The 13,028-nt window shown below is 41.8% G+C and overlaps 1 protein-coding gene across 6 annotated transcripts in view; it reads right to left on the reverse strand.

The window, feature by feature from the left end:
- The window catches only part of ADGRG6 (adhesion G protein-coupled receptor G6), a 171,860-nt gene that overhangs the window by 96,665 nt on the left and 62,167 nt on the right, over window positions 1-13,028 (reverse strand). For all 6 annotated transcript variants that reach the window (XM_025200309.1, XM_025200311.1, XM_025200310.1 and 3 more), the window contains exons 3-4: window positions 10,278-10,619; window positions 759-1,385 (exon numbers count right to left, since the gene is read on the reverse strand). In XM_025200309.1, the coding sequence (XP_025056094.1) occupies window positions 759-1,385; window positions 10,278-10,619 (969 nt within the window). The remainder of the gene's footprint in view (window positions 1-758; window positions 1,386-10,277; window positions 10,620-13,028) is intronic.

A 13,028-nucleotide genomic window follows, 5' to 3' on the forward strand; every position in this document is an offset into this window, starting at 1 on the left:
GCCTCTCTCACAGCCCAGGAACCGCTCCGCCCACTGGCAGCTCACCCTCCCCTCCCTGCCAGAGAGGCAGGTAAGTCAGCTGGGTGTGTACACAACACGGGGGTTTAATCAGGCCTAAATTGAAGCGGTGTTGTTTAAAACCCACCACTTCAATTTAGGGCCCCCGTTTCATCTACACATGCCCATAAACTACTGCTATCTATTACACAGTTTCAGCAAAAGCTTACTTTATCTTCCTTCACCTCCCTACATATAAGTTAACTAATTTGTCTTAATATAATTTTTAAGTGATGAGTTTATTGAAAGAAATATCAGAGAATTATTATTCATATATTTTTATTACTTTTGGTTATTGATTGCTTCTATTCTGAATGTTATAATTAATATATATGAAATGTAATTAAAATATCTAGCTATATCTAGACATATCTATATATATATATATATATATATATATTATTTTATTTTTTTAAAATATATATATATATATTAAACTATATTTTTTCTTTTTAATAAACTCATATATCGTTTAAAAAAACCTCAAAGTCAGCCTGGATATGGGTGTAATTAAACAAAAGGTATAAACATACCCAGGAGCAAAGTTCATATTTGGGGCAAGGGAAGCTTGCAGGCTTAAGAAAGGTAAGGCTGCTTCTGGGAAGTTCTTCCTGCTGTAACTGTGAATATGCCATCTCTTGCTGACATATGATACCTTTGGAACAATTCAGAGGCACAAAAATGAGGAAAAAAATACTTACCACAACTTAAATTGTTTTCTGCTTTCAGTGCTGATGTTGGGATACTCCAGAATTCATTTTCCCAGTCTATAATGTTCCCTGGCACATCACAGCTGAGATTGGACAGTGTTTGGGAATTCATGGTGAAATTCCAAAGACGGAAATTGTAAATGTCTCCATTTAGAGAGCTTATTTCATCTCTGTCAGAGCCCAACACTAGGTTCCCATTCCTAGGGATAATCTTTTGAAAGGTACCTGGGCAGTAAATTGTATGATAGGTGTTCTTTGCATTTATACCTAGAGTGCCAGAAAAGCCATCCCATACAATGCAGAGTTGTTCAAATGTTCCTGTAAAAAAGTCTCCAGCTGGATTTTTGTCCAGTGCATCTTCTAACATGCATTCTATGCCTGAGATAAGTAGTAAATGGCCTTTTGTTGTCTTCCCAAAACTGAGGCACTCTTTTGACAAAGAATCACTGTAGGAGAAAGCTTTCCAGTCATCATTGTCATCATTGATGGCTTTGGTTGCTTCAAAGCAGAGTGTGAATTGTCTAAGATCTGGTATTGAGACAGTTTTTGCCACAGACACGGTTTCAGCACCTGAGGTCTGGGGGATGACGATTTTTTGATTTCTCAGAGACACAGCAACTAGAAGATAAAATAACATAAATTATATAAATGAGCCAAAAGGAGGTACCCATTCGATTAATGACAATGACTGAAGTACAGTTCGTTAAACAAAACATTTATGAGGAAGCTTTCATCACTGTATTACATCAGTGGTACATATAAAGAGCTATTTAGCTTGATAACATATTCAAATAAAATGTGCAAAGATCATTTTAGTGCTGCATTATCTATAGGTGCAAACTGTTGAGGCTTGCATAAGAAATATATTAGCCTCTAAGTCTGCAGTCAACAAGATATTTGTAAAATTACTTTTCATTTATCAGGTAACTTGCAAGGATGCATTAGACGATACAGTATTTGAAAATCATTTCAAAACCACATTTTATTTGATTTGATGGTTTTTACTAATATTTTTAATGACTTATTTTGCATGAGTGCATTTCTCCACTGAATTCAGTGCCACACATCTTAGAAGACTGACTCAACTATAATCCTTGGCAAATTAAAATCTTTTGTTCCTGAACTCAGCTAATGGACTTCTGTTGGATTATGAGTCTGTTTCTCAAAAGTCAACTAGTTTAATATTGCAAGTATTTATTCATGTGTACTCATGCCTTTGCCATTCACTACTTGTGAGTATTTGTAGGAATGAGTGGGGATTTTACAAATGTATCTAAGATAGCTGAACTTCTTTACAGAAATGGCTATGAACAAGGGGTTTTATACACGAAAGAGAACATTTACTGTTCCTGTTCATCATTTGATATATCTTATTTGTTATTGTCTTGCCTGAGAAGTATCAATTATCCCATAAGCCAGCAAAGAACAGCAGCATACTATTTAGGCTGTGTTAACATGAGAAACTAAAGGCAGAAATAAACTGAGCTAATTAAATCCCTATAGTCATATAGGTATAATTTCCTGTGTGCATATTCTTCTTTGAGAATGATAGTGACAACATTACTGATATAACCATAGTGGTATAATTCTGCTGGTAAATTTTCCAATGTAGACAAGTCCCAGGTTACCCATCGAGCACAATTATTGAAAGGCAATGTGATCTAGTAGTAAGGGTGTGCAAAATGGGCCACATTTGATTTGGATTTGGATTCGGGCAGAATCAGGGACAGTGATTCGATTAATTGATTAGTATCACTGTCCTGAATCGATTCAGCCGAATCTAAATCTAAAGATTCGATGCTGATTCAGAAATCAGCAATTCAGACATAGACACAGCTTTAAATGTTTTTTCTACATACCTCGAGATACCAGGCACGGCTTGTGAACACTTCAATGGTGGAAGTGGGTGGAGTGTCCCACAGGAGTGCAGGGGGGCTCCCTGCATGTTCGGTGGCAAACCTGGAAGTAGACCAGAACTACTTCCAGTTCACTTCTGGGTCCGCTGCCAAGTGCACGGGGTCCCCCGCCCCGCAGCTCCCTGGCTTGGCAATTGGCTGCAGGGGGACCCCAGGTGCTCCCCCAGACCCAGGAGGCACCAGTTGCCAAGCCAGGGGCAGTGCGGGGGGCCCCCCTGTGTGCTCCCTGGTGGCCTGAGCATGATGGAGACCCCCCCCCCACCTCCCCCCGCTCCTGTGGGATACTCCATCTGCTCCAGCATCACAGCATTTGCAAGCTGACTGGTACCTTGAAGTATGTAGAAAAAACATTTAAAGCTGTGTCTATGTCCGAATCATGGAATCTTTCTGAATCTCTCCTAATTGATTTGGAGGGTTTCAGTTTGATTGAGAGAGATTAAAGGGTCTCCTGATTTGATTCAGATTCAGAGATTTGGCCACCAATTGTGCCAAAACTCCACCAAATTGAATCAGCGATTGAAGTTTCACACAGCCCTATCTAGTAGGATGGTCACTGGACTAGTTATCAGGGGACTTAGATTCTAATTTTGGCTTTGCTACAGATCTGTTGTGTGTTATGTAGGCAAATCACACCATCCCACTGTGGCTCTTGTTTCCCCTGTCATATGGTTGATTTAAACAGAAAACTATTTTGAACAGGAACTAGTTTTCATCATTTTAAGGGCCTTGATCTTCACTGGGATAGCAAAGTGTGACTGCATTACCTAGGATAACAATCCAGGAGCACCTGCTCCTTTTTAACAATAGATTAAAATCTAGTGTATACGAGAGTAAGTATATAGAGAGTATAGGTAGAAAGAGTCTATATGCTAAAGCAATATCATGTGAGCAATTCTATCACTTCTTCCTTTTTGTTTGCAAGAACAAATTGAGCTCTCCAGTTCAAACTGTACCTCCAAGTAGACTAGAGTAAATTCCTTTGATAGGAGTTGGGGGTAGGCACCCAAGGACAGAATTTAGCTAAAATAATTTTGTTTAGTACTATATATGTATTGTTTTGATGATGGAGCTGATGGAGGAAAAGAATTAGAAAATATTGCTCTTTCATGATTTTCATATTCACCACATTATGGTAATTTTAGAATGATGCTGTAGGAAGCACTCTAAGAGTCATGACAGTCCAGTAATTTTGAGAGCAGTAAGAACTTATTGGGGTGATACTTTTATTGGACTACCTAAATAGTTGGGATAGAGTTAGACAAGCTTTCAAATGCAAGACTTCTTCAAAAGCTTGTCTAACTCTATCTTAATTATGCAGTTGTTTTAATAAAAGATATAACCCCAAGAAATCCTTGCCCCTATCATATTCAACTTGTGGATTCTGTCCTTTCTGCAAAGACAGCTTTAATAATTTGTAAATGGAAACTGGGTTATGCTTTCCCTTAATTAACAAGAGCAATTCCATAGTTTCATCATCATCATCATTATTATTAGAAAGATGATATGCCAAATATTCCAAAATGAGGAAGTCAGAAATAGGAGAGGGAGGTTTATTATACAAATCCTATTCATTGTGCATTTAGGAAGGTCACGAATACTCAGAGCACTGGTTGTATGAAAACAGTATAAGAACAATGTTAACATGCTCAGTAAATTTGCTGTGATACTGAATGATTCTAATCTGTTTTGTAACTGAGGTCATGCTGTTGCTGGTGGTAGTGGGTTTTAATAGCAGGTGCTTACACCCACAGGCTAAGTACAGACAGTCAAAAAGCTTGAGACTGAATCGATTAAATCTTCCCAGGTTAATCTAAGATGCATAGATTGAATGAATAAATAAACAGCCACTCACTTCTAATTCTAGAAATGCTGCCACATGTCTGCAGAGGCCCAGGCCTGAAGCCAGGGGCGCTAGAGCATGCTTCCCTGCTCAGCTAGAGCAGACAGCTTGGGCCAAGGCTAGCCCACCCACCCTATGGGGGGGGGCAGCTTGTGGGAGAGGTACAAAGCATCCTGGGATGCTGGGGGACTGAGAGATAACTTGAATCTGGGGATCTGGGACAGAAGTTCAATAAACTGATTTAACCTAAATCAGTTAAGTCTGATACTACATCGATCTAGGTTTATCTTAAACCCGTTTTGGCCATTTTGAAATCAGTTTATGCCCAACAAACTTCTGTTGTGTTACAGATTTGAACCAGTTTCTGACCACTTATTTTGGTTTATATTTAATTTCTGTCCCTATCCACAATGAAAGGGCAAAATTAACATCAGTGAATGTTTTGGGCATACATAGAGTGTAGAACATTATAATCAATATAACAGCAGATTTCTCTCTCAGTTACTGAATGCACAAGCCATTCATCATTTTGATGAGTCTCAGATGTCTGTACTTAAGGAGCTGTTCACTATATGACTTGCCCTTTTGGTCAAGTGGTTAGATCAGTAGTTCTCAACCTTTTTAGACTCAAGACACCCCTCCAAAACTTTCCAAGAATTTAGTGGAACCCTATTTAAAAAAACTATTATAAATATACTTATGTATATTACCATATAAGTATTATAATTATATTATTAAATAATATGTTATTAATATTGATACTTGGGGCAGTAAGGGGCAGAGTCTGGTGATGTCTGTCTGGCAGGGACAAGGTGCTGGGCTGCACATGCAGCATGCAAGGAGTGCTGAGAGGGTGGGAGGGGCAAGGGTGGGCAAAAAGACACATGAGGTCTGGGAGTGGGGAGGGAGAAGGCCAAGAGGGTGCCACTGTGCAGTCTCTGCCACTGATGCCATGGTCAGGTAGAACTGTGCTGTGTGCCTCCTGCAGACCTGGAATGGGAATTGGCTAGGACAGGACTGTGTGCTCCTGTTGCATCTCTTCCTCGTTTGGCTCCAGACCAGAGGTGCTTAAGGTGGTTCTTCCTGGTGGCAGCAGTATCTGTCTCCAGACTGTGAAGTGAAACTGCTCTGTGCACTTCCTTTTATCAGAGATACCATGCAGGATCAGACCTGCCTGCTCCAGCCATTTGTCAGTTTGTCTCCAATGTGACACCTGAAAAGCCAGGCATGTAGCACAGTTTTGCCCCATGGGGGTAGTGGTGGTGGTGCCAGCATCGCAGCACCCCTGGCAGGTTCCCATGACACCTCAGAGTGCCGCCACACCCTGGTGAAGAACTATTCGGTAGACACTATATAAAACCCAGCAGGATTGTTTGTTAGGCAGAAAAAACTGAAGATGTCAATCAGCTTTGATGTAATCCTGTTTATTTATAAAGAAAGGCCTGCTCCCCTGGATACAGTAGAAACAAATGACAGTGGACAGTAAACTATGTGATCACAAATAGCTCTAGCTTCCAGCTTCTTTTCAGGGCCATGTCCAATATCTCAGCTCTCCTTTTTTCATACCCACTGAGGCATACACAGATTCTAACAATTTATTCCCAAACCCCTGCATTTTGCTGTTACCCAAGGGAAACTCCTTGAATCTCCCACCTCCATGATTTAGCTTCTAATTGGCCTAGCCGTGAGGACCACTGCTTTGCACAATGGTTTCCTATTGTTTTTAGCTTTTACCAGATACAGCTGCCAGTCAGCCTAAAGAGACAGGCCCTCAAAAGACAGCTTTAACAGGGTCTATTTCTTTCTACATATCAAACACCTGCCTGACAAGTGACAGTACGTGTATATAATAACTATGTTGTATCAAATCCATGCCGAATATAACACCTTTTGCCGTTACTGCCTGCATTTAAATTTCACCTATGTTAGGATTTGAAATATTTATACATGAGAGATTGTATTGCAGTTCTCACCTCCTTTTCCAACTGTTGACTGAATAACTTCCCTGTACCAAACCGAGAATTATTTCCACAGATAATTAATACTGGGGAAATGGTTAAGGGGCCAAGTTACCTGTTGATAGATGCTTGCATAGTTCCATTGAACTCAGCAGAGCTATCTGTTTACTCCATCTGAGGATTTAGTACTTTAATTCATGTAACATTTCAAAACCCCACAAAAACTGTATCTTTTCACCTAAACCCTTCCCTAACCTCATTTTCTTGTTCTATCTGCATGTAGATTGGCTCATGTACTTATTATATACTAACTGGTATATTTACCTGCTAACAAGTTTATAGCAGCATATCTAGGATAGCAAATTGTCCAGTTTTTTCAAAACCCCTTATATTACCAAACTTTTATTACTCTGTCAAAATCTAACTAAAGTCAAACTGAACTAATCATTTCTGTCATTATCATACAATTATTGCAGGGATGGTCCATGAAAATATGCTTAATAAAACAGGTATAATAAAAAATGCTCAAATTATCCCTAACATCTGGGGGAAATCCATAACTCTTCTGTGTTTTATACTGGTGGTAGTAATAACGTTCAAATTTGACTAAAGGGCTCTAAGATCTTAAGAACAGATCTTGGCTATAATATCATGCCCCTTTGTACTATATTTGTGACATGCTTTCAGTGATAGCAATAAAAGTTCTTTGTACTTATGGAGGGCAGAACAATAAAGTTAATACTAGCCATACAAGTGTGAAATTCACTGTTTTCCTTTTATTTGTCTTCTGCCTGACTTCAGACTAACATGGCTAACTACTTCTATTTTTCCTGTAATATCCAGGTGGTTTTTTCACCAAATTATTTTGGGATGGTCAGGATTTTTATGGATGATACTTTTTATTGGACCAATTGTATAGTTGGAAAGAATATAAACGTGGTTTTTGGTACCACTGGACCATTCCTCAGGTCTCTCCATGGAATGGTTCTCTTTTATATGAATGTTAAAAGGGTAACATTTTCGACTGAACTGCAGTTTTACAGCCTGTCAGGGCTAAACTTTGCCATGAGTTGTACTTTTGTAACTCTGCTGAAATCAGGGGAATTGCACAACTAGTTGATAGGGGAATTTATCCAGCTGTTTCAATGATTACAGTTCAATTATATTCTTGGATGAAGTCAATGCTTCCTGACACTCAAGGTCAAAAAATGGCTCTTAGATAAGCTGGTTGCAGGTGTACAGCAATATAATTTGCTGTGGTGTAAAGTATCACAGTCTACACGTGTGACACTATTAGACTACAACAAACTAATTTTTGCCACAGCAAGATAGTACTGTCGGGGACAGTACTGTCTTACTGCAGCAAAAATTACTGCACCTAAATACACATGTAAATGCTGAACCTGGGTGTACATTGCACTCAGTGAGCCCAGGCAGCAGAGAGCCAGACCCCTGCCTGCCGTCTAGCCACAGGGCTCTGCACATTGGGGCACACTTGTGCTCCAGCCAGCCTCTCCAATGACCAACACTGCCTTCCATAGACTCAGGCTGACCCTCCAGGGCCCTGCCAGCCCAGGGCTGCTCCACTCCAGCTCAGACTACTGCAGTCCTGGGTGCAGCATCTGCATGTGTGCCCTGGTCCACAGCAGTTTGAGCATCTACACATGCCATTAAATCACCATAAAATCTCTGACACAAACTGCCAGAGTTTATCATGTTGTCTTAATGGTATGTGTAGATGCACCTGCTGAGTAATATTTTACTCCACAAGTAATCTCATTCACACCAGAATATTCTACAGAAATATTTGTGGGAGAGAATGTTTAAAATAAAGTATCTATTAGTGGAGAAAGGATGGGAGGATCCCTAGCAAACTTGAAAAATAGTAGTGTAAATGCATCACTTTGAACATCTGCTTACACTACTTTTTCTTTTATTATCCAGATTATATTCTGCTTGCTCTGAGCACAGCAGAAACTGCTTTTGTCACCCAGAGTAACTTCTTAGATGCTTCTAATGAACCTTAGTAACATTTCTAACTTCCTGTCTATAGTGTTACATTTTTTCATTTCAGGATTGTAAACAGATTTAGCTTGTGTAACAGGCTTTCATTCTTCTGCCCTCTGATTTTAAGAATTCACTTATTTATTTTGTAAAGTCAAGGTGTAGTTGAGTGTGAAAGAGGCTGTAAGTCTGACAAGGTGAAGATCATCTTACTCTTCTGGGTCTGTGCAGTACTTAGCACAATGAATCCCTTGCTTATTACTAGGGCTCCAAAGTACTACCTCAATCCAAATAAATATTAATATCAATACTCAGGGTGTTTCACAGGAAATGACTGTGGTATAACTTAAAGAACATCTTCCCCATTTGCTCCCTCTCCATAAATGCTAAACCCAGAAATGAAGTAGTGAAACTGTCTTGGAGATCAGGCCCTGCTGCCACTCTCATGCTACCTCTAGCACGCTCGCGGGGGAAGAAAGCGAGGCACCTTCAGGGTAGTTTCACTACCTCACTTCTGGGTTGGTACAGGGCTGGGTGGGAGAAGTTTGACAGGGCATACTTCTCAGCAGTGCTCTCAGAAGCACTGTAGAATCAATGCAGACATCCCCTGTTCCTTCAAAAAAAAAAAAAAAAGGCTTTCTGGGAATAAGCAAGATGAGGAAATAGTTCATTTGTATAAAATTTAATCTAGGGAAGCTATTCTAGCATTCAGAGAAAACAAGGTCAGGGACTGCTACTCATTCTATTCTATTTCAAATAAATACTTATACTGCACTCATCACTGCAGTATCTGAGCGTTTCCAGTAGCGCATTAAGCAATGTGTCTAACATCTGTCATGTGCTGCTTGTTCTCTAGCCCTCTCCCTCGAGGGAGAAGTGTGTACAGCAGAATGTCTTGTTTTGGTGATTATTTTTTTGAATGATCTATGTTGCCACGTATGTATGTTAGAGGAAACAAGGTCAAACAAACACACATTGCAGTTGGAGCTGGAGGTGCTGAGGTTTGTGATGTCCCTTAGTTAGCTGGGCTGGGAGGTGGGACAGCATCATTCGGCAGTCTTGAACCAGCCCCTGAGAAAGTTCTGTCTCCTGCACAGACCTGCTTTACCCTTGCTGTGGAGAGCTCCAATGTGCCAGAGGCTAGACCTTATCCCTGGATGTGTTGAATTCCTTCTGCTGCTGACCTCAGAACTGGGAATCAGATTATAACGTCCTGCCCTTTATGCAGGTTTCTAGTGTTAAAGATGAGTGTCACTTTCATACCCCGTAGCATGTAGGGGGTGCATGTGCACCCCCTGAGAGCTCTAGTGCACCTCCTGACAGGTCGTGCTCCCCTCTTAGGCAATGGGCTGTGGGGGCAGGCAGGAGCACCGCGGCCACTTCTGGGAACGCTGTGGCCACTTCCTGGTCAGTGAGATTGGCCATGGGGGGACCCCCCTTTTCCCCCCCCGTTGCCGACTGTGACTGGTCGCTAGGTGGGGCACGTGTCCTCTCTAAGGTGGCACCACTTGCCCATGTCCTGTAGTACGCATGTGAGCCTAAACCATGTTAAATTGTTTTCAAGTGTCCTTAGTAAGCTATATGCAGCGAGAAAACCACATCCTATATCTTCATTCACACAAAAATTACATGATTAAAAAGCATGAAGAGTACAATCTTATTGATATAGTCTGACCTGTGAATATGTTTGAAGTCAGGGGCTTCAGATTCACACATGGAAGATTCACCATTGCACATTCAACAAGCTTGCTTGCTAGATAATACAAGAATGAAGTGCTTTAAGTTTACCTACCTCGGGTATAGCTTGCGTTGAAGCCTCTCTTTTGGATACTAAAGTCACTTGTAAAAGACACAATCATTTCATTTCCAGTGGAGTTAAAGGACAATCCTTTGGCAGTGACACCACAAAATTTAACCTCGTGTCCTCCAGTGTCTAATGTCAATGAATCATAAATGCAGTTTGGAGCTTCTTCAATGTCAAAGTCAATAAATGTTATCTGAATGATGTATCCCCGAGGGGCTTGGATGGTCCATTTGCATGTTTGGCTGTTGGGGTAATCACTGGGAAAGCATGGAGAGCTGAACATTCCAGTGGGATTGGTCAGTGCTACCCTACAGTCGTAACATCCAAGAACTAGGAGGTCAGAGGGAAAAAAAAGAGGGTTGGGGAGAGGGAAGAAAAATGTTATTCCATTAAATGAAACATTACTTTGATCAAAAAGACAATTAAAATATATATAGAAAAGAGGAGGATGAAGGAAAAGGTGGGAAGAAAATACAGTATGTCTTTTAAAGGACACGTGTGTCCATTGGAGGAAATGGCCACATCCATAGCAAATATACAGTACAGTATTTTTGTTATGATGACCTGATATATTAACACTGATGAAGTAGGAGCAACTTTCTCACTCTCAAACAAGCATGCATTCTTTAACTGGAACTTTGAAAAAGTTGAGAGTAGCCTTTTTTATTATTGTTATTACTTGACTGCTACTGAATATACAAGCTACTACATGCTTCTTACCATGGTATTGTCTTCAGTGGTATGTCACTGGAATGCTACAGTACAACAGAGGGACTAAAAGGTCATCACAGAAGTAGCAAAAATTCTGTAGGTCTCTTAAAGGCCAGTCATAAAATGATCAACAAATTAATCTACAATTCTCTCCCTGTCCCCATATTGAAGGGGCAATAATGTGTTTGCTGACTTATATCAGTAGCAAATTACTGCACCCTTCTCATGCTTACTCGATTCTACTGACTGACATTATAAATATACTTATGTATATTAGGAAGGAGTTGAGAGTGGGAACCATGCATGGCTCATCCCATTCCCCACCACTTGCTTCCATACACTCAGACCTTAGATCTATTTATAATCTATGTCCCTGTGTGGACCTGCAGACCCAGGAATGATCTAGCCCAGGGGTAGGCAATCCCTGGCATGGGTGCCAGAGTGTGGCACTCAGAGGCATTTTGCTTGGCATGCATGCCTGTGGATGGATGGTGGGGAGGGGGTCAGGGCTACAGGGCAACAACAAAGATTGGGTTCCTTGTGGCTCCCCTGCCATCTGCCCCTGGCATGCTAACATCTTAGAAGTTGAAATTGCAGGTGTTTTTGGCACTCTGCCCAAAAATGTTGCTGACCCCTGATCTAGCCCTTGGTGCTTCTTATAAAACACCTGGGTACACCTAGATAAAAGGTATGCATTATGACTATTTCTCTTGCCAGTGAAATCTATAATATATTGCAACTATCTGTTACCACAACGTCACTGAGCAAGTCAGGCAAGAACTTAAAAGGGGCCACATTTTGCCACCCAGACTCATGCTGTGCTCCTTACTCTGCAAACACCTCCCCCAGTTTCACTTAAATGTTCTCCAGGAGGACAGTACTACACATTGTTAGAAAGGATGAAAGAATTTGAACATATATTATAGCACAGAAACACAGGCTTGGAAGGCTGAGGCTCACCTGGTCCAACCCTCTGCATGAATGCAAGAATACTATTCCTAAATTATCCCTGTCTGATGCTTATCCAACCTCCTCTTGAAAATATTTAATGAATGAGATGCCACAACATCTTTGGGAAGTTCATTCCATTCCATTACTTTGATCAAAAAGACCTTTGGCAACCCTGCAGGAGATGAAAGGGGAGGAGGAAACCCTTGGCCAGGAAGAAACACCACATTCTTCACACTCCGAACAGGTCCAGAGATCCAAGAGGACCCAGAAGAGGAGGCGACGAGTGCTCGTCATAGGCGACTCCATTCTGAGAGGTACGGAAGGGCCCATCTGTCGCCAGGACCCTTCAGCACGAGAGGTATACTGCCTGCCCGGAGCAAAGATTCGGGATGTGACGGAGGTAATCCAGGCCAGGATCAAGCCCACCGATTACTACCCCATGGTCCTAGTCCATGTGGGTACTAATGATGCGGCCAGGAGAACCCCCGATCACCTGATGGCGGACTACAGTGCTCTGGGCGGCGTGCTGAAGGAGTTCGGTGCACAGGTGGTATTCTCTTCCATCCTACCAGTGAACGGACACGGAAGACGGCATGAGAACTGCATCCAAGAGACCAACTGGCGGCTTCGGCAGTGGTCTCTCGAGGCAGGCTTCGGCTTCCTGGACAACAACCCACACATTACAACGAGGGACATGGTCAGCTGGGATGGGCTTCACCTGTCCCCCAAAGGTAAGCGTGTGTTTTCTTCTAGGTTGGTGGATCTCCTCCGGCGGGCTTTAAACTAGGGTCGTCGCGGGGAGGGGAAGATGAGGGCGGGGGAAGCTGTGGACCACCAAACCATGTGGCACCCACAAGGACAGCCCACCCTGAAGAAAGAGAGCATTGGGAACCTGAAAGACATGGGGAGGCCAGCACTACGGCACAGGTAAGAAACAAGAAGGTAAGAAACAAAGGGCCCCTTGGGACTCGGAGCGGGGCGGCAGCAAAGGCACCAGTCGCAGGGCTCAAGTGCCTATATACTAATGCTAGGAGCATGGGGAAAAAGCAGGATGAACTAGCGCTCCTGCTTGCACTA

Source organism: Alligator sinensis, unplaced genomic scaffold (assembly GCF_000455745.1).
Source record: "Alligator sinensis unplaced genomic scaffold, ASM45574v1 scaffold542_1, whole genome shotgun sequence".
NCBI lineage: Eukaryota > Metazoa > Chordata > Crocodylia > Alligatoridae > Alligator > Alligator sinensis.